Raw genomic sequence first — 26,856 nt, forward strand, 5'->3', positions numbered from 1 at the left:
TCTTTGTAACCCCCCCCCCCCCCCCCATTTGTTTGGCAACATAAGACCTCTAACACAGTGTCTTATACAAAATAAAATGTTTTAACAGCGGTACATTTGGCAGCAATTTTTTATCAAAAACTCAATTTGCGTAGCCACACAGTCATTGCTGGCCATGCCACGCCGAACTTCCGGCCGAACTACTACACACTATGGCGGTACCATGCATGGAAGCGTCGAGCGCTTTCGCCGAATAACGTTGACGCTAGCGCCAGATTCCACTCTAGGTGAGCTAGTGAGAAACTCTATGAATTGGAGTACGGGTGCGCAGAGAATTGGGTCTGCACATTCGCCGGTCTGCACATTCCAGAGGGGTGACGTCATAGCCGCGGTAAACGCACTGGCGCCGGCGCGTTCCCAGCTCTGCGCCTCCGTTGCGCAGTAGCCAAGTCTGACGCTACGCCGGAGCCGCTTGATAACCGTTTCGCGTGGCTCCTTGAGAGCCACGCACCGCATGCGCGAGGAAAAGTGACTTGACTGGACTGGACTGGACTGGACTGGACTGGAGTGGATTGGGCGGGGCTAGTTCGGATCGAATTGGATTGGATTGAAAATCGTTTTAGCAGCAGAAAACATGATAATCAGGTAATCTTAGACAACCAGAACACCTAAGAATAACCAGCTGAACCTTAGCTTACGCTACCTATATCCTGGCATAGCCTGGCTAATCCACTGGCAATATTTTTAGTAGCTGTGTTCATGCGTCTATGCTGCTTGTGCTCATACATCTGTGGTGAAAACCACAAAGGTAATACAATTCCAACCACACAACGTGACAGACATCTTGCTATATTCGAAGGTTTGACGCCGTACCCTCTGGTCAGGAAACATGCTTGAAGTCGTTTACTGGTGACTGACAAAAGTCAAAACACGCAGATGACCTTTCGGGGCACTACGGCTCCCTTTTTCACACCGGAACTAGTTTGTGCGAAAAAGGAAGGCGTTGTGATCCGGAACTTCAGTCGTACATTTTCACACTAGTCAGTAACCAGTAAATAACTTCAAGACATCTAGCCAGCCAAAAAATGTACTAAACACAACTATAGTGCATTTATTTCGAGTGGGCGCCAATTGTGTGCAGGGTCTTACGTTACCTTGATAAAAAAACCTATACACCGCAGTTACAAGGTTATGCGCATGCCGACTGTAGCAGAAACATGCTTCTGTATAGGTATCAAAAAGGGTTTTGTGAGAATGCCAGTAAATTATTTATTCTACTCCACACTGCATTTCCAACGGCGCTATCGAAGATACAAAAACACCTTCATTGTTCCTGCTGTTCATTTTTATTGCTTAGAACGGAAGCAAGCGATACACAACAGCATTCGGCGTTTTGAAGTGCGAATCAATAATTCGATCACATTTGTGGAAGCATTATATTTATATATTTATGTGTACAAATTCAGACTGTCATCATTAAAAAGAGCGTCGAGAAGGCAAAGTGTGGTACAGCGCACTGAACGAAAACGTGGAAGAAAGGCAGATCGTGAAGACGCCAGAAACCCAAGCACGCGTGAGATGTATGAGTCACATTTGGAGTCCTCGTGTCGAGGGGTTGCGCGAAAAGTACAGGCAGGGGGAAAGAGAACTGCAAATCACTTCCTAAGACTTGAGGACGACTTGGACGACGGTCCATACTCTTCCTCGATGTCTTGAAACCGGGACTGCAAGATGTTCTCGAGGCTCTGGCCTCTGGTCTCGGGAAGGAAGATGGCCACGAGCGTGCCGCCCAGGAAGGTCACCGAGCTGAAGAACCAGCCCAGGCCCGAGAACTGGAAGCTCTCGCGCACGCTGTTGAAGAACCACGTGACCCCCCCTGCGCATGCCCAGTCGAATGCGACCACGGTGCCGAAGCGCAAGCCGCGGTGCCGGAGAGGCACGAGCTCGGCTCCGAGGATCCACACTACGGGGCCCAGGCCGACCGAGTACCCTGAAAAGAATTTCGCCGTGCTTGAACGCGGTTGAGCGAAGCTCGACCAGCAAAAGCACGCTTTTCGAGCCGAGAGGGCGCAATGAATGCGCACACAATTGCCCAGCGAGGAAGAACACAGCCGCTGATCGGCGATGACAGGCGCCCTCACTTTTTCTCCCTGCCTCCCTCTCCGTACCCATACCCTTGGGAGGAAGGGGTGATTGGACTATCTCACTGTGCAACCGCACGAGGCGCCCTGGTTTGACTTTGGCTGAGGTTACAGGTCAGATTGACGCTGCGAGAAACGAACCGTTTTCTGGGTTTGAACCTGGAGTGATAGAGCTTTGGCTCTAATAAGCGGAGAGCGCGTTAACATGAACTTCACCTCATATCTGACTGAAGGAACTGAATGAAATCCGGTGGCACCATGTCAGAAGGGAGAGGGAAGGTAGACGAGTACGGCGAGTAGTCGTGGCACTCGGATCACCGCGCGAAAGAGCTCTATCTAGCGTGCCAGATAGTACGTTAGCTCGACATTCGAGATGCGCAATGCCCACTTTACTTCGACATTCTAAATGCGCACATCGAAATGCGACAGAGCTCCATCTGGCATACCTATAGGTATGCCAGATAGTGCGCCACTTGAACATCGAAATAAAGATTGGAGCACGCTTAACCTCGCCTTTAAGCGTGCAATGTGATGGCGTTATCGTACTCGGCCATGCGAAAGACATGTATCAAGAGCGAGTTGCGGGCTGTTGAGAATTAAACCATTGATTGATTGATTGATTGATTGATTGATTGATTGATTGATTGATTGATTGATTGATTGATTGATTGATTGATTGATTGATTGATTGATTGATTGATAATAGGGCTTAATGCGCCGACGCAACGCAGGCGATGAGGCGCGCCGTAGTGGAGGCCTCCGGATTTATTTTCACCACCTGGTGATCTTTAACGTGCGCCGAAATCTCGTACACACGGGCGTTTTTGTCTTTCGTCCCCATCAGAAAAGCGGCCGCCGCGGCCGGGAATCGAACCCGCGTCCTCGTTCTGAGCAGCAGAACACCTTAGCCACTGAGCCACCGCGGCGGGTAATCACACCACAGAGCTGACGTCAACGTACCCCATAGCGGCGCCCGCGAACGGCGAGAACTTTCCGCCCCTGCTCCCACGCAATCTGTTGGGCTAGCACCTTATGATCCCGGGTGCTTCAGTGGGCGCTGCAAGGTGGCGCTACCAAATGTTTTGCTCAGGGTTAACGCCGCTGATGTCGCCGATTTTTCCTTCCCACCAGGCCCGTACCGCGGCGCCTTAGAAACGGTGTCGCCCGTTCTTATACAACCCGATATTTTAGATGCGGAGCATCTTATAGTCTGGGCATGTCCTGCGTCGGCGTCCGCACTCACACTGCGCATGCACAACGCTCCTCCTTCCCTCTCTCCCACAGCTGCGCGATACTCCCGCCACTTCTTCTCTCGTACCAGCTGCGTGCACTTCGCTTTCGCTTCTCCGGCGTTCTCGCTTCTGCTTTCGCGGCGCATGCTCGGCGCTTGCGCATCTCTCCTCCTCTCGTCTCCTCTCCTTCAACCTTGAATGTAAATCTGGTAGCGCGCTGCGAGCGTTCAGTTCAGCGCTTGCTGCGGTTGACTCCACTTCACTCCGTTATTCCGATGAAGTGTGATGGAAGCAACAGTCCCGTCAGTTAGTGGGTTGGCATTTCCACCAAATTCGACTACGAACACAACGGAAACACAACGGAACCCCGCGATGCCCCGCCTCTACTCAGCGTTCCCTTCGGGAAGATGGGGCTAATTTTTTTCATAAAAGTCTCGGAGGCATCTTATTTCCTCTTCTGGAGAACCGAAGAGCTGCTTGGTTATTAGTATACTAAGCGGCGTTGTACGTTAGGGGCCATTCGCGGCATCAGTAGATTCCATGAGCCGCGGCAGTGTAAGGGTTTGCGTTTCTAAGCGTGGGCAGTGAAAGACTAAAGGGGCCATGAAGACAAAATACAAGATTCGCTCATGAAAAAGGCTGTTTTGTCTTGATAACAATGATAGGATTTTGTTCGCAAATTTCGAACAGGCAATCGAGATAATAAAAAGATACGAACGAAGAGCACTTTCTGGCGACGTATCTGTGACGTCACAGAGTCTTGTTTGTGCGATCGGCGGCCTCCGGTCAAAGTCGCGGCAGTGCAACGTGAATGTGCGACTGTAGTCTGGCCTCGTAACTCTGATCGGATGAGTTACCGCGGACGTGCTTTTAAAACACTGGTGAATATGTCTTTAGTGCTGGCCTATACTACGCCACTCGTGCCCGTATTAAGTGGCAAAACGTGTAATTCTCAAGTTGTTCAATATATCGTGTTTTTTTTTCATTTAAAAACTTCTTTCGGGGCTGGAACGGAGCTGAGTGAGTCAGCAAATGTTAGCACTTTCAAATTAAGCAATGCTGGATTTTGTCTTATTGGCTGCTTTGAACGCGAAGCGTTAAAGAAACACGTCGCAGAACTAAGCGAAAAGGAACCGCAGGGCACAAGTGCTCTACTGATATTTGCTTGGTTTGATCGTGTCTACTTTGGAGCAGCCATTTTGTCCGTCAGTAAAGGATCGTAAACTGTCGGTCTGTCACTGCATCTCGTGGCCATTTCAAAGTGCTGAACCTTCAATATAAAGATACAAAGCCAAGCTGACACAGCAGGTATGATGTTGCAGGCCTCTTTTATGTATAAGCCCTGGACGCACTAAGGAGAATATTGCTACGTGGCGGCAGAGCAGATAAGGGGAGCCGTAGTTAGGAATGACGAACGATCTATTTACATCATGTACAAGGCGGCCATGAAAGCGTCGATACAAGGTGTGTCCCAGCCACTTCGTCGTCGTCCTCATGTTTGTCTTGGGTCATAGCGGGGCATTGTCCAAATTATGAGTGCCGTAACATCATTGTTGCACAGTCAAGAACAAAAGGTTACAGACCTCGAAAGCAGGAATTTTGGGTTATTTCTTTGTCGCGCGCTGCCAGCCCAGCCTATTATGTGCGGAGTTTTACGATAATTTAATAATTATACGCCACCACAATTGCACACAATAGTTCGTGGGTGGCAACCTGAGGATATATAACCTCAAATTGCCACTTTTGTAGTCTGCAAACTCTTGCTTAACACTGTACGTACTGAAGGCCAGGCCATACATACGAGTTATTTGCTATGAGGTATACCGCAAAAATACAGTCCCAGTATCAGTGCTTACAACATTGAACTGTCGGCGCCGTGGTAACGGGGGTCAGTGAAGAATGAGCGACCAATGGAATCATCACTGCCATTGTCTAGCCACCGTTGAACGCCGATAGAAACAAGTCACCGAGACCCACGAAATCTTATTGTAAATCAGCAACTTTGCAGAATGGGGCCTAATCTTATGTGACTCTGGAGGGAATCCGAAATTGTTCGTTAATACGGGAAATTCGTAAAGATCAGGCTTCGTAAAACTGGCATTAAACTATCAATTAAACATCACAGGTACAATTGCTGGCGTTGTTCTTCCGCTGTTGTAATTTCTGGGTGAGTGAACCCAGCTTAATTTTTTCCGCTCGCGCCTCCCAACATTTAGGTTTTGAAAGGGACCATGAAGACAAAATCCTAGTCTGCTTTATTAGAATAAATGATTTCACCCAATGAAAATAATACCAATTTTACATCATGATTCAAACAAAGAATCTAGATAAAAAGAATAACAGTTAAAAAAAACTGGTTTTACCCGATAAAAATGACACGAATTTTACATCATGGTTGAAACAAAGAATCTAGATAAAAAGAATATCAGGTAAGAAACTGGTTTTACCCGATAAAAATGACACGAATGTTACATCGGGGTTCAAACAAAGAATCTAGATAATAAGAATAGCAGTTGGAGGGGCGAATTCCCAGGCAATTGCCGGCGCTTTCTCTGTGACGCCACGGAATTGTGCTTGCGCGGTTGGCGGCCGCCGACGTCCGTACCTCCAAGAAGCCTGACTAAACGATTGCAGGGGCCTCTAATTCCGTTTGATTGTATCCCTTGAATGGTAACGTTCTAATTGATGATGGTTGGTGTTTATTGGCGCAAGGCCGACGAGGGCAAAGAGCGCCAGAGAAGTTATTTAATGAAAAGAAGTGATTCCCACAAAAGGTAGGTATAAAACGTGTAAACTGGACATAGTAAGATCGATAAAGATAATGGTGATGGCTGGTGTATAGGGCCAGATTTGATTATGCATGATAGGAGATGAGGTTTAAAAACTTAACATCTGACAAATACTTAAACACGCGTTTCACAGAAACCATGGCATCGTCCCCCAGAAACAACGTTGGGTGTAGGGGCATATGTTGTCTGTGGAGTTCTCTGAAGTGTTTGTGTCGTGTTGTGTCAAGTGCCTTGCATTGTATAAGTATGTGTACTACGGATAGGCCCTCCCCACACCTGCTACACCGGGGTCTTGGAGATCCCGTGAGCAGGTGCGAGTGCGTTACATGCGTATGGCCTATCCGTAACCTAGCTAAGGTAACTTCAATGTGCCTGTTGTGTGAGTCAGTAGTGTATTGTCCCAAGTGTGGTTTTATTACGTGTAGTTTGTTGTCTGTTCGCTCCAGTCTGCTTGCCAAGTTTTACAGAGTTGTTGTCTAATGTGTGGCTTGAGGTCTGTGTAAGGTAGTGTTGCCATGTCTACTGTGTTTCGGAGTGCAGCATTGGCGGCCATTTCATCCGCCACTTCATTACCGCCAATGCCAGAGTGGCCTGGCACCCAACACACAGTCACCCCAAGGTTGGAGGAATAAGGTACCATAATTGTTTTGAAGACAAGATTAATTACATGGTTTTTTGATGACTTTCCGGATGATAATGCACGGACGACGCTCAGCGAGTCTGTATAAATGACGGATGTAGGAATATGATGTTCAACTATGTGACTTACAACCAGAAATATCCCATATGCTTCTGCCGTAAAAATACTTGTATTAACATTCATTGTTCTACATGCTTCGAAATTGGGGCCATGCGCAGCACAAGACACTGCAGTGAACGTTTTAGATGCATCGCTGAAAAACTCTGCAGCCCTGTATTTATTCTGCAGATGCATGAAATGCTGCAAAATCCCACTTCTTGGTGTCCTGTTCTTATTGTATTGTACGAAATACAAGTCACATGCGACAGGACGAAGATTCCATGGTGCTACAAGAACAGTGTGAGATGATTTGAATGTGTCTAAGAGGGAGACGTCATGAATGGTCACCTCGTCCCTCACTCTCTGCGAGAAAGGAACAGGAATGGATGGGCGGTTTAAAACGAGTTTAGTTGTGGACGTATCATTAAAAACCGGTTTAAAGGGATGGTTATTCATTGATGAGATTTTGGAGGCATATAGGAGGTCGACATAAGTTCGCTGGTACGCTAAGCACCATTTGTCGCACTCTGCATAAAGACTGTGGACAGGACTGGTACGGAACGCCCCACAAGACAGGCGAAGCCCCAAGTGAAGCACTGGGTCGAGCATTTTAAGTGCTGTTTTTGTGGCTGACCCATACACAACGCTTCCGTAGTCCAACCGTGACCCTACCAACGCGGCATAAAGTCGAAGCAGGAGTTGTTTGTCTGCACCGTACGATTGGTGAGACAGGACTTTTAGAATATTCATTGTTTTTAGGCATTTTTGTTTGAGTCGTTTTATGTGGGGTATGAATGAGAGTTTCTCGACAAACACCACATCCAAAAACTTGTGTTCTCTTTTCACTGGAATCGAGTCACCAAAGAGTTTTACGTCGGGATCGGGCAGGATGCCCCGCCTTTTTCAGAATACAACGCAGGTACTTTTAGAAGGATTAAGTTTGAATCCATTTTCATCTGCCCAGCGAGAACGTTTATTTACCCCAAGCTGGACCTGACGTTCACAAATGGATATGTTACATGGTTTGAAAGATATTTGAACGTCATCAACATACATCAAGCAGGATATGCTTGGCGGCAGTGCCTTTCGGAGAGAGTTCATCTTAACTATAAACAAGGTGCAGCTCATTACGCCACCTTGAGGCACGCCATTCTCCTGCACGTGAACGTTTGAAAGGGCCGAACCGACCCTGACACGAAATGTTCGTTCAGAAAGGTAACTTGAAAGAGTATTCAGCATGTTACCTGTCACACCATAGGATTTTAGGTCTGCAAGAATGCCATAACGCCATGCCGTATCATAAGCTTTCTCGATATCAAAAAATACGGTCATGCACTACTGTCTGTGTATAAAGGCATCCTAATGTAAGATTCCAGTGCAACTAATTGATCGTTTGTGAATCGCCCTGCCCGGAAGCCTGCCTGGCAGCTCTCGAGAAGACCATTGTACTCAAGAAAGTACACGAGCCTACGGTTTATCATCTTCTCGAGAAGCTTGCACAGGCAGCTTGTCAAAGCAATGGGCCGGTAACTGGAAGAAGAGGAAGAGTCCTTCCCTTCTTTTAGGAAAGCCACTACTATGGCCTCCCTCCAAGAGCGAGGAATGTGCCCCGAAAGCCAAATCTTGTTATATGGGTGGAGGAGTGTTAGAAGAGTGTCTGAGTGTAGGTGCTGTATCATTGTATATGTGATGTTGTCTGGGCCTGGAGCTGAGGGTTTACAAGTGCTCAGAGCGGTCCTCAGCTCATGAAGTGAAAACGCCGAGTTATAAGAGGAGGTTGACTTATCCTTATCAAGTAAAGACTTCTTTTCAGCCAAGTGTTTGTGTTTCATGAAAGTGCTAGTGTAGTGTGCTGAACTGGACACGTGTTGGAAGTGTTGTGCGAGTGTGTTAGCCTGGTCTTCCAGTTTGTCCCCTGTTGTACTAACCAGGGGCAGGCTGTGTGTCTGTTGTCCTTTTAGTTTGCGTATTCGTGTCCAGACTTTGCGAGAGTCAGTGTAAGAGTTTATGGATGTTACGAATGAGCGTCAACTCTCTCGTTTTGCCTCACGGCGCACACGTTTTCCCATCGCCTTAGCCCTTTTGAACAATAAAAGGTTTCCCGACATAGGGTACCGACGGAGGATACCCCACGCCTTGTTCTGGGCCTCTCGCGCCCGCCTACAGTCCTCATTCCACCAGGCCTCCGCTGGTTGCGCGGGGCACCAGAGGCGTGGGGAATGGACCTTTCGGCGGCGTCGAGGATGTGCGCCGTGAAGAGTTGTGTGGCTTCATCTACGTGTAGGTGTGCTATGGATGTGTGGTGTAGTTTCGATGTCTCTGTAAATTTGTTCCAGTTAGCTCGTGCTTCATTGAACCTATTATGGGAAGATGAACTGCTTGGGCCTTTACCTATATATGTAAGTGAGGTGGGGAAGTGGTCACTACCATATGGGTCAGTTCCCACACCCCACTCGAGAAGAGGAAAAAGAACTGCGGAGCCAATAGCCAAGTCAAGACATGAGTATGTGTTGTGTCCTATATTATGATATGTAGGCTGTTTATTGTTGAAAAGGCATGCTCCAGAAGTAGTCAGGAATTTCTCTATCATGCGACCTCGGGCATCCGTTCTGGACGAGCCCCAAAGAGAGTTGTGAGCATTAAGGTCGCCTGTAAGGATGTATGGTTCGGGCAGCTGGTCAACCAGCACCTCGAAGTCAGAGCTCGTAAGTGCAACATCAGGAGGAATGTATATGGAGCATACCGTTAGCAACCTATTAAATATTATTGAGCGAACGGCTACAGCCTCAAGGACGGTGTTCAAGGTGACAGGGTGGCATGCTAAGGATTTTCGGGCGATTATGGCAACACCGCCAGAAGGGTGTGTGCAGCCATCCCTGTCTTTCCTGTATACCAGGTAACTATTCAAGAAATTTGTGTGTTTGGAATTCAGATGTGTTTCCTGGACACACAATATACTTGGCTGATTGGCATGCAGAATCTCATACACGTCGTCAAGATTATTCAGAAGGCCTCTGCAGTTTCATTGAACAATATTTTCTCTTCCCATTATTATGTGTTCAAAGCTACTGGAGTGTGACTATTAATGTAGGGTCTTTCGGGGCTTGCACTCTTGGGAGGGGTTTTCTGGCCTGCTCTACTGAACTGGACGTCGCAGCCCGTTCCTTCCGCTGCGATGAAAGACGGAAGGGCTCGACGTCCATGTCGTCATCTGAAGGCAAGGGGGTGCCCAGCGGACTGGGCCTCCTTGACGTGGTACCCTTTCGGGGGTTCCTTGCCTGCGCTGCCAGTGCCGAAGGCGTGGGGAGCACCACAGATGGCAGAAGCAGTGAGGCGGGAGAGGGGGTCACTGCAACTGCCTCCGTCTCCATCTCGTCCGGGCCCTCGCGTGTGCTTCGGGCCGGTGAAGAGGGGGAAACGGTGGGTGCAGCAGCATCCCCACCGGACGAGGATGCCACCACAGCCGCTGCTGGCTCAGCGAGCGGTGCGGAGGTGGGTTGGGCTGCCAGAGGCAACCCTGGGGTGGGGGGCGGGACCAAGTCCGACTCGCGGTACTGGGTCCCCGCCGAAACCAGACGCCGCTCCGCCCCCCGACGAGCTGCGTCGGCGTACCTCCCCAGGGGAAAAGAGGCGAACCTCTTTCGCGCCTCGGGGAAGGTGATGTTTTCTGTTACCTTATGTTAATGATTTTTTTCTCTAGTTGAAACTTTTCACAGGCGCGAGAGTATGCTGCATGTGGACCCTGGCAATTCGGGCAGGTAAGGTTGGTTGTACCATGCCCGAACCTCTGGCACTTGAAACAGCGCCGCGGGTTCGGGATGTATGGCCGGACAGAACAACGGATGAAACCTACGTTGCTATGCTCGGGCAGTGTGCAGCGGTCGAAAGTCAGAATCAGATGTTTGGTGGCTATGTCTTTGTTATCTCTCCTAATGACGATGCGCCTTACTGCTGTCACGCCGTGATCTTTTAGGCCTTCAAGCAGATCGATCTCTGTCTCGGTTAGGAGGTCTGGCTCAGATATCACACCCTGGGAGCTGTTGAGGCTGCGGTGGGGTGTGACTCTGATATCCAGGTCTGCCATGCGGGTTTGGCTCATGAGAGTTGTGGCTTGCTTCTGTGAGTTAACCTCAACTAGGACCTCGCCAGTTCTTACTTTTTTAGCATTGTATGTGTTGCCTAGGATAGATTCAAGAAACTTGGATACAAGGAATAGAGATTGTGAGGGAAAAGGCTTGGATTTGTCAACCGATTCAACTATCAAAAAACGTGGGTAGTTGTCAGGTTTCGGTGAGTTGATTGCAGGAAGAGGTGGATAAGATTCTTCGGTGCGGACCCTTTTCACGGTCCGATCATGTTTGGGGGGGGGGGGGGGTTTACGATTTACCATATGACATGTAATAGAAGCAGGGGACGGGGGTACTTTCTTCTCAAACCTTACCCTGATAGCCTGAGAGGTCCCGGAGCTCCCTGCCTGGTAGACAGACAGGGAGCCCATCCGCCGGAGCTTGACCTGGGCTCCGACGGCCACCGTTTGAGGCTTCTAACCTTTAAACACATCAACACGGTAGGTTACAGTTTATGTTGGTGGCTCGGGGTCCGCGGTGTCGCCAACACCGTCACCATGAATAACTCAAGGTGCCTGTGCGGGGGGTAACGTTCTAATTATCCTACGGCACTGAGGCTCATAGAACATCACTGTGGCGCGAAATTGAAAATTTTTGAAAATTTCGTCCGTTTTTCCGCCAAAGAAAGTGTTGTCAATTCCTCTGACATAGGAATCAGTAAAACACTAAAGTGAAATGTGCAGCGAAATCTGTAGCTGAGCATGATTTGCGGGTCGGCGGCTGTCTTGTGGGTGGGCTTCGCGAGCGACGTGCTGCTGGTGGGTCGCTTCAGCAAAGCTGTACTGGCGTCACTTCTGTGACAGATATGACTTCAGTGAAATCAATAAGTATCGCGGCATAAAACACTTTCGCGTTAAAATATGAAACCTTAAAACGAACAACCCCAAATATAACGTTGCTTTCCCGCAAGATTGCTTCCCCGTAAGATTGCTTCTCCGCAAAAAGCCCCCTGTGTGCAGGGGTGCACCCTTTACAGGCCGCTTGCTTCGTTGTACTGGCGTCACTTCGGCGAACTTTTCGTGTCATCATCATCACCAGCCTATCTACGCCCACTGCAGGGCAAAGGCCTGTCCCATTATTCTCCAATTACCCAGGTCCTGTGATAACTGCGACCAATTTATCCCCGCAAACTTCTTGATCTCATCTGCCCAGCTAACTTTCTGCCGCCCCCTGCAACGCTTGCTTCTCTAGGGATACACTCTGTTACCGTCGATGACCAACGGTTATCTTGCCTTCGAATTACATGCCCTGCCCACGTACATTTCTTCTTCTTAATTTATAATATGTCCTTAACACGCGTTCGTCCAACGGTTATCTTGCCTTCACGTTACATGACCTGCCCACGTCCATTTGTTCTTAATTTCTAATATGTCCTTAACACGCGTTTGTTTCCTGACCCACTCCGCTTTCCTCTTGTCCTTTAATGGTATACCTATCATCTTCCGTTCCATTGCACGCTGAGTCGTCCTCAATTTTAGTTGAACCCTCTTAGTGAGCCTCCAAGTTTCTGCCCCGTAACTGAGTACCGGTAAGATGCAGCTGTCATACACTTTCTTCTTAAGGGACAATGGTAGGCTGCCATTCATTATCAGAGAATGCCTGCCGAATGCACTCCACCCCATTCTTATCCTTCGAATTATATGTGCCTCATGGTTGGGATCCGGGGTCACAACTTGGCCTAAGTAGATATATTCGCTTACTACTTTCACGGCCTCGCCACCTATCGGAAACCACGGTGCTGTCCCGACGTTATTGATCATTACTTTAGTTTTCTGCATATTAATTTTCAGGGTACTCTTCGTGAACCCGGGAATAAAACAGTTTCATGTTAAAACAGGTCTTCTGTGGCTGGGGTGGAGCTGAGCGAGCTACAGAAGGCCAGTTCTTTCAAACTGAATAAGCTTGGATTGTGTCGTCATGGTTCAAGAAGGAATGCGACGCAATTACCGACGATGTAGAGGCCCAGAAATAGGATCGGCAGGCGCTCGACGACGGATGGCGCGCTCGACGTGTCTGCTGAATTGGAGGAGACGCTGTAGAGCCCGGCGATGGAAAGCATGGCCACGACGCAAATAAGCGACGATGCGGTCAGCAGTCGCCGCCGGCCAACCACATCCATCACGGACACCACCACCATGGTTGCCGCCACCTGCAACCAATGCCGCGAGTGCGCGTTAGGAGCAAATGGAGAATAGAGCTATTTGAGGTTTCCGGACGACATAGTACTGCTGAGTGAAATTGCAGACCATGTGCAAACAATGCTTGAGGAACTAAAATTAGGAAGCATGGCCGTGGCGATAAAAATAAATAGAAACAAACTCAAAGTAATTAGAAATAAGCATCCGGAAAACGTCCTATTAAGCTCAAAAATCGAGGAACTATAAAAAGTAAAAGAATTCAACTACCTCGGACAGATGGTTAGTGCTGACCCCAACCACGAAATAGAAATCCGGCTCAGAATAGATATAGGGTGGGAAGCACTTGGCAAGCACCCCCAAATAATGAACAGTAAGCTAGCTCTGTCGCTCAAAAGGAAAATATGCAACCAGCGCATACTGCCTGTTATTACGTATGGAGCTGAAACATTGCGCCCTACTAAACAACTAATAACCGTACGTAGGTCGGCTCAACGTGACATGTATCGAATAATGTTCAGAGTAACACTCATGCACAGGAAACGCGCTACATCGATCAGCGAACTAGAGTGGAAGATATCTAGTTGAAATAAAGAAAAAGAAATGGATCCGGGCGGACTATGTAGCGAGGCGAACCAACAACCGGTGGACAATTAGGGTGACAGAGTGCATACCAAGAGACGAGTCTACAAGAAGGGGAAGGCCATTAACCAGATTGAGGGATGAAATAAGGAAATTCGGGGGTAAACTGTGGACCCGAGCAGCGCAGGACAGGAGCAGTTGGAGGTCAACGGGGTAGGTCTAAGTCCTGCAGTAGACCTGAGCAGGCTGACGACGATGATGATGATGATGTTGATCATCATTTACAAGGTGTCATGTATCTTTATGAAACGCTACCACGGAGAACGAACAAGACAGGAAGGGAAACGTCGCTTCGTAGGGCGGCCAGATAACCTCACAAGTGCTCGGCTGAGGTTATACACAAGTAGCATCTTTCGCAGGAGAAGAAACTGCACGGCCGCCGCGATCGGAATTTCACCCGCCGCGGTGGCCCAGTGGCGAAGGCGTTGCGCTGCTGAGCACGAGGTCGCGGGTTCGATTCTCGGCCGCGGCGGTCGCTTTTCTGACGGAGGCGAAAAGCAAAAATGCCCGTGTGTACGTGATTTCGGCGCACGTTGAAGATCCCCAGGTGGTCAAAATTAATCCGAAGCCCTCCACTACGGCGCGCCTCATCGCCTGCGTTGCGTCGGCGCGTAAAACCCTACAATTAGAATTAGCGATCGGAATTTCACTGCGCTGTCCCTAAATAAATTGCGGCCGCCATTCTTTCCTTCATCAGGTGCCGCGACCCTCTCCTTCACCTTCGCAGATTCGAAGCTTTGCAGTTTGCGTTGGTTTTCTTTGTAACGTCAGTGAGTTTTAGTATAGGGTTGTGTCTTGGCGTACGCTAAACCTTAAATTTTTGCAGCACGCTACGTCGGCACGGCGGGGAGAGTTTCAGTGCAGTTTCGTCGGTTTTTCTTTGCGGCACGCTAACGCTTATGGCGCCATCTGTTGAATCGACCCTCATTAGGCCGACCGAGGACCTGGGATTTTACACGAGTACCCAACCAGCGGAACCAAACACCGTCTCATTAGTATTTAACACAAAACTTGTACACCATGATATAAATATGCTCCTACATAAGCACACTCTATAGCGGAAGCATTGCCCGAGGTTACTTTGTGTCCTGACGATCGCCCGCAACGTGCAAAACCAAGGTACGTGGTTTCACGTATACATTTTATTCGACTCGAAAACACCCAGAAATATATTCAGAACAAACGCAACGTGACGAAGTAACTGCTTGCACTGCGAGGCGGAAGCGCAATAATAAAATGCGATCTTTCGCCTCTAGCTGATTGCAAACCTCGCACTCACTCCACGCTATTTGCGGGGTTGAAAACCGAGTCGCTTCACTCTGGCGCAAGCCGACAAGGCTTTGAACTGCGCACTGGGTTGAGTCTTCGCTAGTGATAACGAATTCAGAACTCGCAGGAGCACATCGTCACCTTCCACCCTAAAGCGAACGTGTCAACAGCACACACATAGCATCGGACGCCGGCCTGGAGGAGCTTTGTTCGGGCAGCAAGCGATTCCACGTTTGCATCGCTCGCTGTGAGAGCACGGGGCCTATTTAAGAAGACGGGAGCAAAGAACTTGTTTTGTAAGGCCGGGTTCCGACTGTAGCCGCAAATGTGATAATATCTTTAAATTATGACGTCATTTCAGGTCTCATACAACGGAACTGCGTGACACGCCGATTTTTTACGTCTATAGCTCACGATATGGTTGTTACGTCGCTAGTCTGCACATAGCCTAAGATATGAATTACTGCTCACGGAGGAACGAAATTGTTAATGTGGTCCGCTCCACCTGCCGCCATGTTGTAAACACAGGGACACGCAATCACTTCAACGTACGTACGCTCGCTTTGTTGCGGAAATAGCGCACGTATCACGAACGTACGCTAGGCGCAAAAATGACGTAGCGAACTGCGCATGCTCAGTGCAGAAACGCGAGGAAATAACGTACGCTATTTCTTTACGCAGTCGTCTGCATGATATTGCGACCGCTATTGCCCCGACACTTCCGGTTCGGGAGCTCTCCTTGCCTCCCCTTCCACGGGCTGCTTTCACGCGTTTATCTGTTTCCACCCAAACGAAAACGCTCATGCATCGCGTCTTCGACAAATACAAACTATTGGTGCTAGCAGGGTCTTCTCTGAAAAGTGAGCACTTTTTCCCAAATAAGCAACACGCACGTGACAGCCGCCGCGGACGTGTGGCGAGGAGAGCTCTCGAACCGGAAGCGGCGGAAGCTGACGACGAACCCATGACCCTTAGCACTTATACCGCTCACCTATATAAGGGGTCTCAAGTAAAAATACGAAGGCCACGGAGTTTCATGCATCGACAAGACCCCATTTCATCTCAACGATGCGCAGTTGGCTTCAGTGCCCTACACAAATGTTTTTTTCGAAGGAAGGCATTTTTTAGGGGCAATTTAACCGGTTGGATGTGAACATATCAAGGCGGCAGGACCTATTAATAGTGACATTTTTTATATGTCGCTGAAACGACACATCAAGCGCTACAGACAGGTTGCCTCGTTGAGTCCACATGGAAATGCTTACGCATGTAATAGGTAGTGATTGGTCGAGGCATGTAGCGATTGCCCTTCTAACAGCCGTTCCTGGAAAGGTGCAAGTGATTGCTTCCACCTAAACAAGCTCAATATATTAATATAATATCATTCAATCAATCAATCGATCAATCGTTTATTAACGTTTTTTAACTCCAGGAGTTTATTTTTTAACTCCAGGAGTTTAACTGCAATCGTTTATTAACTCCAGGAGCAGCCGGAGGGCCTTTGTGCTGGCGACAAAGAAAAAAGAAAACAGGCAATGTGAGATGCCCACACCTCACAAGTAATGCAATTAAAGGATAGCATTACTGACACACACGCACACAAGAATTACACACTGTCGTACACCAGAATATACATGCACCCACAGAAAACACACACACATACACACAAAAACAAGTACAGTGCCTTGCAGCAAGCCATGTGACACGACGCCAGTGGTAGTCGTCATACAGAGATAATTTCAAATATATACATAAATGTTAGGAAGTTTAGTTGTACGGAAACGGAGTGAATCAAGATAGCTTATATGTAAGAGCATGGAAGGAATGTAAATAATAATAATAATAATAATAATAATAATAATCAATCAATCAATCAATCAATCAATCAATCAATCATGTTTATTTACGTGCCCAGGAACAGCCAGAGGCCTGGGTGCTGGCGCACGGATAGTTACATGAAAACAAAATACAAGAAACATATTGAAAGAAACAAACAAGCGACAACACACACACAAATTGAAGTAGCGAAAATTACAGAAATAAACCACAGGCGGAGCCTGAGTACAGGTAAAAAAGAAAAAGAAGATGCCTTTGTGGCTCAGCTTATTGTAATGAATACACAACAAGCAGAGAACAAAGTTTAACAGTAAGACGACAAGAACAATGACAAAGTATAGAGACAAATGATAAGACAACCATGATAAGTAAACAGTTTCAAAAACAGGCAACTATATTGGTTAAACAGAACCACAGAGAAACCAAATTTCAGCAATAAAAAAAAGAAAAACGAACGACAGAGATATCATAGATGTTTAACATACTGTGTTCAACAAAGCAGTACGGTAAATTGTAAAGGAGCTTTGAAAGATGTCAAGGCGTTCAGAGAAGCGGTTGTAGCAATTCTGTATTCTGCGCACAGGAGAATGATTGGAGTTGCGCGCAGCGGTCAAGAAAGGGCGATGCGACCTGGTGGGCCTCTGTGGAACACTAAACTCTAAACAGTTAAGCAGGTCTGCGCAAGAAAGGTCACCATGAACAATTTTGTGAAGAAATGTAAGGTCTGCACGCATACGTCTGCAGGTCAACGAAGGAATGGAAGGAACTATGGGTAAGTCAGAATCAGGACCCGAACTGTGATTGTGATGACGGTGCTTAAATATGGATAAAAACTTCTTCTGCACACGTTCTATTAATTCACTACTAGATTTGGAGATGCCGTTCCAGGCAACAGAAGCATATTCTAACTGGGGGATACATATTGCATTGTATAGCATTAGAAATGGATCTGGAGAAGAGAATTCCTTTGTAATCCGACACACATTTCCAAGACTTCGGAGCGCTCGCCGGGTGATGAGCCTAATATGAGAAGAAAAAGAGAGGGTACTGTCGAAAAGAACCCCGAGGTCCCTAATCTCCTCAACCCTTTGCAACGGAGCTCCCGCTATACTGTAGGAAAACAGTAGACGATGGGTTTTCCGGCTGTACGTGACAACCTTTGTTTTAGCTGGATTTAAAATTAGACAGTTTTTGCTGCGCCAGACCGATAATTCCGACACATCCCTCTGCAAGGCACAGCAGTCCTGAAAACTGCTAATGTGCCTAAATAGTTTGACATCATCAGCATAGAGAAGAAATGAAGATTTTGTTAACACTGTTGACACATCATTGATAAAGATAAAAAACAATAGTGGACCCAGCACAGAACCCTGAGGTACACCACTCGTTGCAGTGTAAACACTAGACCTTTTGAAGTTTACATCTATGTAAAAGGACCGGTCAAGGAGATAGTTGGACAACAAGGCAACAAGACTTGCATCAACACCGGACATAGTAAGCTTGTTAATTAATAATTTATGGTTCACTACATCAAACGCCTTACTGAGGTCAAAATAAATTACATCCAATAGGCCGTTTTCACAAACTGCAGCCGAAGCCTGAGTCATGAAGCTTGCTAGATTTGTAACCGTCGATCGACCCGAGAAAAAGCCGTGCTGATTTGGTATCAGAACGCTCTTGACGCAGGCAGCAAGAACGTTGTGCAGAGCTGACTCAAAGAGTTTTGAGGCGACACAAAGGAGTGAGATTGGGCGATAGTTGGTAACGGCTGACTTATCACCAGACTTAAATATTGGAAAAAATCGAGCAATCTTCCATGCACGAGGAAATTTGCCGAAAAGCAAACAGTTATTATAAATGGAAGTTAAGACAGGCACAAAAATGTTGCCGTAAGCCTTCATGAGGGCTGCTGGAATTCCGTCTGCACCACAGGAAAATGACGGTTTCATCCGTTTAAGGCTATCATTGACAAGTTTTTCATCGAACATAAGTGTACTAAAATTAGACATATTATTAAACGATAGGCGTTCGTCGGGACCATCTGGCAGTTGAAAGACAGAATGAAAGTACTGAGCAAAGCTCGTGGCGACATCCTCAACCTGTTCCCCATCGGAATTAATCAGACTAATGTGTTCTTTAGACGCCTTAGAACGGCCGCGTACATACCTCCAGAAGTCAGCCGGTTTCTGAGACGCACAAGCCTCTAACGACTCTATATAGAGCTGGTGGTCACGCCGGTAGAGGCTTTTACAAAGTGAGCGATACCGACTAAAATCCGCTTTCCACTTGTCAAGCCCAGACCGCTTGGCCTTTTTGTGGGCACTGTCCTTAAGTTTAAGCGAACTTCGAAGTTCTTTAGAAATAATAATATTCAATCAATCAATCAATCAATCAATCAATCATGTTTATTTACGTGCCCAGGAACAGCCAGGGGCCTGAGTGCTGGCGCACGGGTAGTTACATGAAAACAAAATACAAGAAACATATAGCAAGAAACAAACAAGCCACAAGACACACGCGAATTGAAGTAGTGAAAATGACAGAAATAAAGCACAGGCGGAGCCTGGGTACAGGTAAAAAATAAAAAAAGAAGATGCCTATGTTGCTGTGCCTGTCGTAAAGGCCACACGACAGGCAGAGGAACAAAGTTTGACAGTAATACAACAAAAACAACGGCCAGAGTGTAGAGACAAATGATAAGACGAACAAATGACAGTAAACAGTTTCAAAAATAGGCAACTATCAGTTTGGATAGACACAACCGCAGAGAAACCAAATTCCACAAAAAAAAAGAACGACAGACATATCATAGGTGTTTAATATACTGTATTCAACAGCGCTGTACGGTAAATTGTAAAGGATTTCTGAAAGATGTCAAGGCGTTCAAAGAAGCGGTTGTAACAATTCTGTATTCTGCGCACAAGAGAATGATTGGAGTTGCGCGCAGCGGTCAAGAACGGGCGATGCGACCTGGTGGGCCTTTGTGGTACACTAAACTCTAAACAGTTAAGCAGGTCTGCGCAAAAAAGGTCACCATGAACAATTTTGTGAAGAAATGTAAGGTCTGCACGCATACGTCTGCTGTTCAAGGAAGGGATGGAAGGGACTATGGGTAAGTCAGAATCAGGATGAAAACTGTGATTGTGATGACGGTGCTTAAATATGGATAAAAACTTCTTCTGCACACGTTCTATTAATTCACTACTAGATTTGGAGATCCCGTTACAGGCAACAGAAGCATATTCTAACTGTGGTATACATATAGCATTGTATAGCATTAGAAATGGATCTGGAGAAGAGAATTCCTTTGTAATCCGACACACATTTCCAAGGCTTCGGAGTGCTCGCCGGGTGATGAGCCCAATATGAGGAGAAAAAGAGAGGGTACTGTCGAAAAGCACCCCTAGGTCCCTAATCTCCTCAACCCTTTGCAGAGGAGCTCCCTCAATACTGTAGGAAAACAGCAGACGGTGGGTTTTCCGGCTGTAGGTGACAACCTTTGTTTTAGTGGGGTTTAAAATTAGGCAGTTTTTCTTTCACCAGACCGATAATTTCGACACATCCCTCTGCAAGGCACAGCAGTCCTGAACACCGCTAATGTGCCTAAATAGTTTGACATCATCAGCATAGAGAATAAAAGAGGAGTTTCTTAACACTGTTGACACATCATTGATAAAGACAGAAAACAATAATGGACCCAGCACGGAACCCTGGGGTACACCACTTGTTGCAGGGTAAACACTAGACTTTTTGTAGTTAAAATTTACATAAAAGGACCGGTCAAGGAGATAGTTGGACAACAAGGCAACAAGGCTTGCGTCTACACCAAACTTAGCAAGCTTGTTAACTGATGGTTCACCACATCAAACGCCTTACTGAGGTCAAAATAAATAACGTCCAACTGGCCGTTTTCACAAACTGCAGCCGAAGCCTGTGTCATAAAGCTTGCAAGTTTTGTGACCGTCGATCGACCCGAGAAAAAGCCGTGCTGATTTGGTATCACAATGTTCTTGACGCAGGCAGCAAGAACTTTGTGCAGAGCTGACTCAAAGAGTGTTGAGGCGACACAAAGGAGTGAGATCGGGCATAGAAACGGCTGACTTATGACCAGACTTAAATATTAGAAAAATTCGAGCGATCTTCCATGCACCAGGAAATTTACCTAAAAGTAAGCAGTTATTATAAATGGAAGTTAAGACAGGCACAAAAATGTTGCCGTAAGCCTTCATGAGGGCTGCTTGAATTCCATCTGCACCACAGCAAAATGATGGTTTCATCCGTTGAAAGCTATCATTGACAATTTTTTCATCGAACATAAGTGTGTTAAAATTAGAGTTATTAAACGATAGGCGTTCGTCGTTGCCATGGGGCAGTTGAAAGACAGAATGAAAGTACTGAGCAAAACTGGTGGCAACATTCTCAACCTCTTCACCATCGGAATTAAGCAGGCTAACGTGTTCTTTAGACGCCTTAGAACGGCCGCGTACATACCTCCAGAATTCAGCTGGTTTCTGAGACGCAGCAGCCTCTAACGATTCTGTATAGAGCTGGTGGTCACGCCGGTAGAGGATTTTACAAAGTGAGCGACACCGACTAAACTCCGCTTTCCACTTGTCAAGCCCAGAACGCTTGGCCTTTTGGTGGGCGCTATCCTTAAGTTTAAGCGAACTTCGAAGTTCTTTAGAAAACCAGTGGGGAAATTTGGAAGGAACAGGCTTATAACAAGGGATATACTTTTCCATGCCACTTCTGACGATTTCGGTAAAACGTCGAACCTGTTCGTCAACATCATTGACATCCAAAACACTAGACCATTCAGCAGATGAATAAAAGTGATACAGCCCAGAATAATCTCCACGCTTGAAAGCGTATCGCGGGACTGCACAATTGTCAACACCACCAAAGCGATGCTGGGTCGCAACCGAGACAGAGACAATAAGAGGGGGGTGAAACTTGTCGGGGTGCACAAGGGATATTTCGGAGGCACACACTTGTACGTTTTTTTAAGTTTAATAATAATAATAGTAATCAATCAATCAATCAATCAATCAATCAATCAATCAATCAATCAATCAATCAGTCAATCAATCAATCAATCAATCAATCAATCATGTTTATTTACGTGCCCAGGAACAGCCAGAGGCCTGAGTGCTGGCGCACGGGTAGTTACATGAAAACAAAATACAAGAAACATATAGCAAGAAACAAACAAGCGACAAGACACACAAATTGAAGTAGTGAAAATGACAAATAAAGCACAGGCGGAGCCTGGGCACAGGTAAAAAATAAAAAAAGAAGATGCCTATGTTGCTCTGCCTGTCGTAAAGGCCACACGACCGGCAGAGCAACAAAGTTTGACAGTAATACAACAAAAACAACGGAGTGTAGAGACAAATGATAATACGAACAAATGACAGTAAACAGTTTCAAAAATAGGCAACTATCAGTTGGATAGACACAACCGCAGAGAAACCAAATTCCAGAAAAAAAAGAGCGACAGACATATCATAGGTGTTTAACATACTGTATTCAACAGCGATGTACGGTAAATTGTAAAGGATTTCTAAAAGATGTCAAGGCGTTCAAAGAAGCGGTTGTAACAATTCTGTATTCTGCGCACAGGAGAATGATTGGAGTTGCGCGCAGCGGTCAAGAATGGGCGATGCGACCTGGTGGGCTTTTGTGGTACACTAAACTCTAAACAGTTAAGCAGGTCTGCGCAAGAAAGGTCGCCATGAACAATTTTGTGAAGAAATGTAAGGTCTGCACGCATAAGTCTGCAGTTCAAGGAAGGGATGGATGGACTATGGGTAAGTCAGAATCAAGATGAAAACTGTGATTGTGATGACGGTGCTTAAATATGGATAAAAACTTCTTCTGCACACGTTCTATTAATTCACTACTAGATTTGGAGATGCCGTTCCAGGCAACAGAAGCATATTCTAACTGTGGTATACATATTGCATTGTATAGCATTAGAAATGGATCTGGAGAAGAGAATTCCTTCGTAATCCGACACACATTTCCAAGGCTTCGGAGTGCTCGCCGGGTGATGAGCCTAATATGAGGAGAAAAAGACAGGGTACTGTCGAAAAGCACCCCTAGGTCCCTAATCTCATCAACCCTTTGCAGAGGAGCTCCCTCAATACTGTAGGAAAACAGCAGACGGTGGGTTTTCGGGCTGTAGGTGACAACCTTTGTTTTAGTGGGGTTTAAAATTAGGCAGTTTTTCCTGCACCAGACCGATAATTCCGACACATCCCTCTGCAAGGCACAGCAGTCCTGAACACCGCTAATGTGCCTAAATAGTTTGACATCATCAGCATAGAGAAGAAATTACGATTTTGTCAACACTGTTGACACATCATTGATAAAGACAGAAAACAATAAGGGACCCAGCACGGAACCCTGGGGTACACCACTTGTTGCAGGGTAAACACTAGACTTTTTGTAGTTAACATCTACATAAAAGGACCGGTCAAGGAGATAGTTGGACAACAAGGCAACAAGGCTTGCGTCTACACCGGACTTAGCAAGCTTGTTAATAACTGATGGTTCACCACATCAAACGCCTTACTGAGGTCAAAATAAATAACGTCCAACTGGCCGTTTTCACAAACTGCAGCCGAAGCCTGTGTCATAAAGCTTCCAAGATTTGTGACCGTCGACCGACCCGAGAAAAAGCCGTGCTGATTTGGTATCACAACGTTCTTGACGCAGGCAGCAAGAACTTTGTGCAGAGCTGACTCAAAGAGTTTTGAGGCGACACAAAGGAGTGAGATCGGGCGATAGTTAGAAACGGCTGACTTATCACCAGACTTAAATATTTGAAAAATTCGAGCGATCTTCCATGCGCAAGGAAATTTACCTAAAAGTAAGCAGTTATTATAAATGGAAGTTAAGACAGGCACAAAAATGTTGCCGTAAGCCTTCATGAGGGCCGCTGGAATTCCATCTGCACCACAGGAAAATGATGGTTTCATCCGTTGAAGGCTGTCATTGACAATTTTTTCATCGAACCTAAGTGTGTTAAAATTAGAGTTATTAAACGATAGGCGTTCGTCGTTGCCATCTGGCAGTTGAAAGACAGAATGAAAGTACTGAGCAAAACTGGTGGCAACATCCTCGACCTCTTCACTATCGGAATTAAGCAGGCTAACGTGTTCTTTAGACGCCTTAGAACGGCCGCGTACATACCTCCAGAATTCAGCCGGTTTCTTAGAGCTGGTGGTCACGCCGGTAGAGGATTTTACAAAGTGAGCGATACCGACTAAACTCCGCTTTCCACTTGTCAAGCCCAGAACGCTTGGCCTTTTTGTGGGCGCTATCCTTAAGTTTAAGCGAACTTCGAAGTTCTTTAGAAAACCAGTGGGGAAATTTGGAAGGAACAGGCTTATAACAAGGAATATACTTTTCCATGCCACTTCTGACGATTTCGGTAAAACGTCGAACCCGTTCGTCAACATCATTGACATCCAAAACACTAGACCATTCAGCAGATGAATAAAAGTGATACAGCCCAGCATAATCTCCACGCTTGAAAGCATATCGCGGGACTGCACAATTGTCAACACCGCCAGAGCGATGCTGGGTCGTGACCGAGACAGAGACAATAAGAGGGGGGTGAAACTTGTCGGGGTGCACAAGGGATATTTTGGAGGCACACACTTGTACGTTTTTTTAAGTTTAATAATAATAATAATAATAATAATAACTCAACGCAAACATACCTGTATGCCTGCGATGACGATGGCGCAGTCGGTGGCGGTGATGGCGATGCCGGCGCCGACAAAAAAGGAGCGCGCGTAGAATATGACCATGTTGATGCCGGAGAACTGCTGGATGAAGTGGGCGTGCAGGGCCAGCATCGTGTGTGACCTGGGCGCCGAAGCAAGCGCGAACACCTCCTCGACGGCCCGGCACTCGGCCTCGGTCTGCGACGGAAAACAACGCGGGCAGCGTGTCTTCCACGTCTTTGCGGCGTTTTCACGCCGAGCGCGTTAAGAGCCTCCAGGGGCAGAAAAGCCGGTGTACATAGTTGGCGGCGTTGACGGTGCGAGAGCAACACCGTCACGCTACCTAGAGGCGCAGACTGACATCTACCGGACCGCAAGACGCTACGCCGACGGATGGCGCGCTACAGGATCGGAAAGTTTTCACCGCTCGTGGACGCAGCCACACGGCCCGATGACGTCAGCACGTGTGTAGTACATCGTAGCGTGCGCTCGCTCTCGCTACATGCGCGACGGAAGCACTCCCGCATGTGTGTGCCGGCCGCACAGGTGACATCAGCGTCGCTGTTATTAGATCTAAAGAACAATACGGTTACGTTGTTGACGCACAAGCTGTCACAGCATAGTAGCTTTTGGGAACATTGTCACGAAGTTTTTCTCCATGGACAGTAGAATCACAAGAACCAGAGCTCATGTTGTTAACAGATTAGCGTGCGAAAACTTTTGAGTATGTCGCGAGGTAGTGGGCATTAGTATATCTTGAAAAAAGGGTTTTCCAACCCGCCGCTAGGGGCTAAGGCATTGGTACTGCTGAGACAAAAGACGCGGGTTTGATTCGGCCGTGGTGGCTGCTTTTCTGATGGAGGGGAAAAGCGAAAACGCTGTGTGTCGAGATTTCGAAGCACGTTAAACATCCCCGGGTGGTCAAAATTTATCCGGAGAACTCCACTATGGCGCGCCTCACAGCGCAGCTTCGGCGCATTGAACCCCATAATCAGTCAATGGAGTGGTTCGTCAAGGTTCCTCCCATAAAGAAGCATTTCGAGTGTTCTCAACAGAAAGGGCTGCTTTGGTGAACCTTCCGGGAAATGAAAACGTGATGCCACCTCTCTTAGAGTGGCTGCAAACGCATTAAAAGCGTTTAAATCGCTCTTAGATGTGGCAATCAAAAACATTAGGATGTACTGCGTTCAATCAAGATACCTTCCTCGGATTCCTCGCCACTGTTTTCTTCATTAGGTTCCCAAAACGCGCTCCGCTAGGTTGCAGTCATGAAGACAAAATATAGTTTGAAAGAACGGGCCTTTGGATTACTTTTTTAGTTTAAGTATTCCGGAAACACTAAAGAAAGTTCCAAATTTTCCTCATTACATACACGTATTGTGTGTAGGAGTGATGTATGATACAGGCAAAGATTAAAAACATACTTATCATGGGTTAAACGCAAGGTGGCATTCACGTAATAGAATAAAAGAGAACTATAGGCCTCCCTCCGACTCCCCAGTCATCTTTCGTGCCGGTGGCTATTGTGGGTGGCGGCCAATCGCACCACCATTATTCCATGACACCGTAGGGAAATCGTCAGGAAGGGGCTAGGAGTCGTTACTGCCTCATCTGTTTCCTATAACATACCGAGTGTTTGTTCCAAGTCTGCGATAAAATCGGTACCACTGTTATCAGGACAAAACAGTCTTTTTAAGGAAGGGAACTTGTATTTTGCCTTCATGACGCCTTCAAAAGCGATCAATAGACGGTACGCGTCAAGCAGGAAGGAAGGAAGGTTCTGTGCGGTACCTTGCCCTGTGGTCCTCGCAGCCTCCCCAGCGCCGCCATGGCAGCCTGTCTGCGGCCCCTGAGGACGAGCCAGCGCGGAGACTCGACGGAGAAGTGTCCCGCGCCCACCTGCACCACGGCGCAGAGGAAGCAGACGGCGCCCAGCGTCTTCCAGCCCACGAAGCGGCCCACGGTGTACGACAGCATGATGCCAATGGTGATGGCCAGCTGCAGCACGCCCCCCTGGAGGAGACGAACGAGCGAACAATCTCCATTGAAATCCTCATCATAATCTTGATTCTAATACACCCAATTGCAGTAACAACGGCCAACGTCATGGTCCCCGTGGTTAAATTAGTGAAACAAAGAGGTTTAAATGAAATAGGGTCACCCATCAGCATCGGAAGGTGAGGTTTGGCTCGATCGCTCCCTCGGTAGTTTGCACCCTCGAGGATGGTCAT

The 26,856-nt window shown here is 47.1% G+C and overlaps 1 protein-coding gene across 1 annotated transcript; it reads right to left on the reverse strand.

Moving 5' to 3' along the window:
- Positions 1 to 1,410: 1,410 nt before the first annotated feature.
- On the reverse strand, positions 1,411 to 26,856 carry LOC144161635 (facilitated trehalose transporter Tret1-like). The gene is made up of 5 exons (XM_077692266.1): positions 26,839 to 26,856; positions 26,417 to 26,638; positions 24,620 to 24,880; positions 12,955 to 13,156; positions 1,411 to 1,969 (listed from the first exon to the last, which is right to left on the reverse strand). The coding sequence occupies exons 1-5, from the start codon at positions 26,854 to 26,856 to the stop codon at positions 1,635 to 1,637; spliced, it is 1,038 nt and encodes a 345-aa protein (XP_077548392.1). The 3' UTR covers positions 1,411 to 1,634.

The sequence above is a fragment of the Haemaphysalis longicornis genome, unplaced genomic scaffold, assembly GCF_048455015.1.
Source record: "Haemaphysalis longicornis isolate Haplotype H1 unplaced genomic scaffold, Haemaphysalis longicornis Haplotype H1 scaffold_12, whole genome shotgun sequence".
NCBI classification, from domain to species: Eukaryota; Metazoa; Arthropoda; class Arachnida; order Ixodida; family Ixodidae; genus Haemaphysalis; species Haemaphysalis longicornis.

What these genes read in the sequence shown, in the direction of transcription:
- LOC144161635 (XM_077692266.1), bottom strand. An exon ending in TGCGAGGACCACAGGGCAAG is followed by an intron (nt 24,881 to 26,416) that starts GTACCGCACAGA and finishes TAACGCGCTCGG; the next exon opens with CGTGAAAACGCCGCAAAGAC. An exon ending in TCGTCATCGCAGGCATACAG is followed by an intron (nt 13,157 to 24,619) that starts GTATGTTTGCGT and finishes CATTGGTTGCAG; the next exon opens with GTGGCGGCAACCATGGTGGT.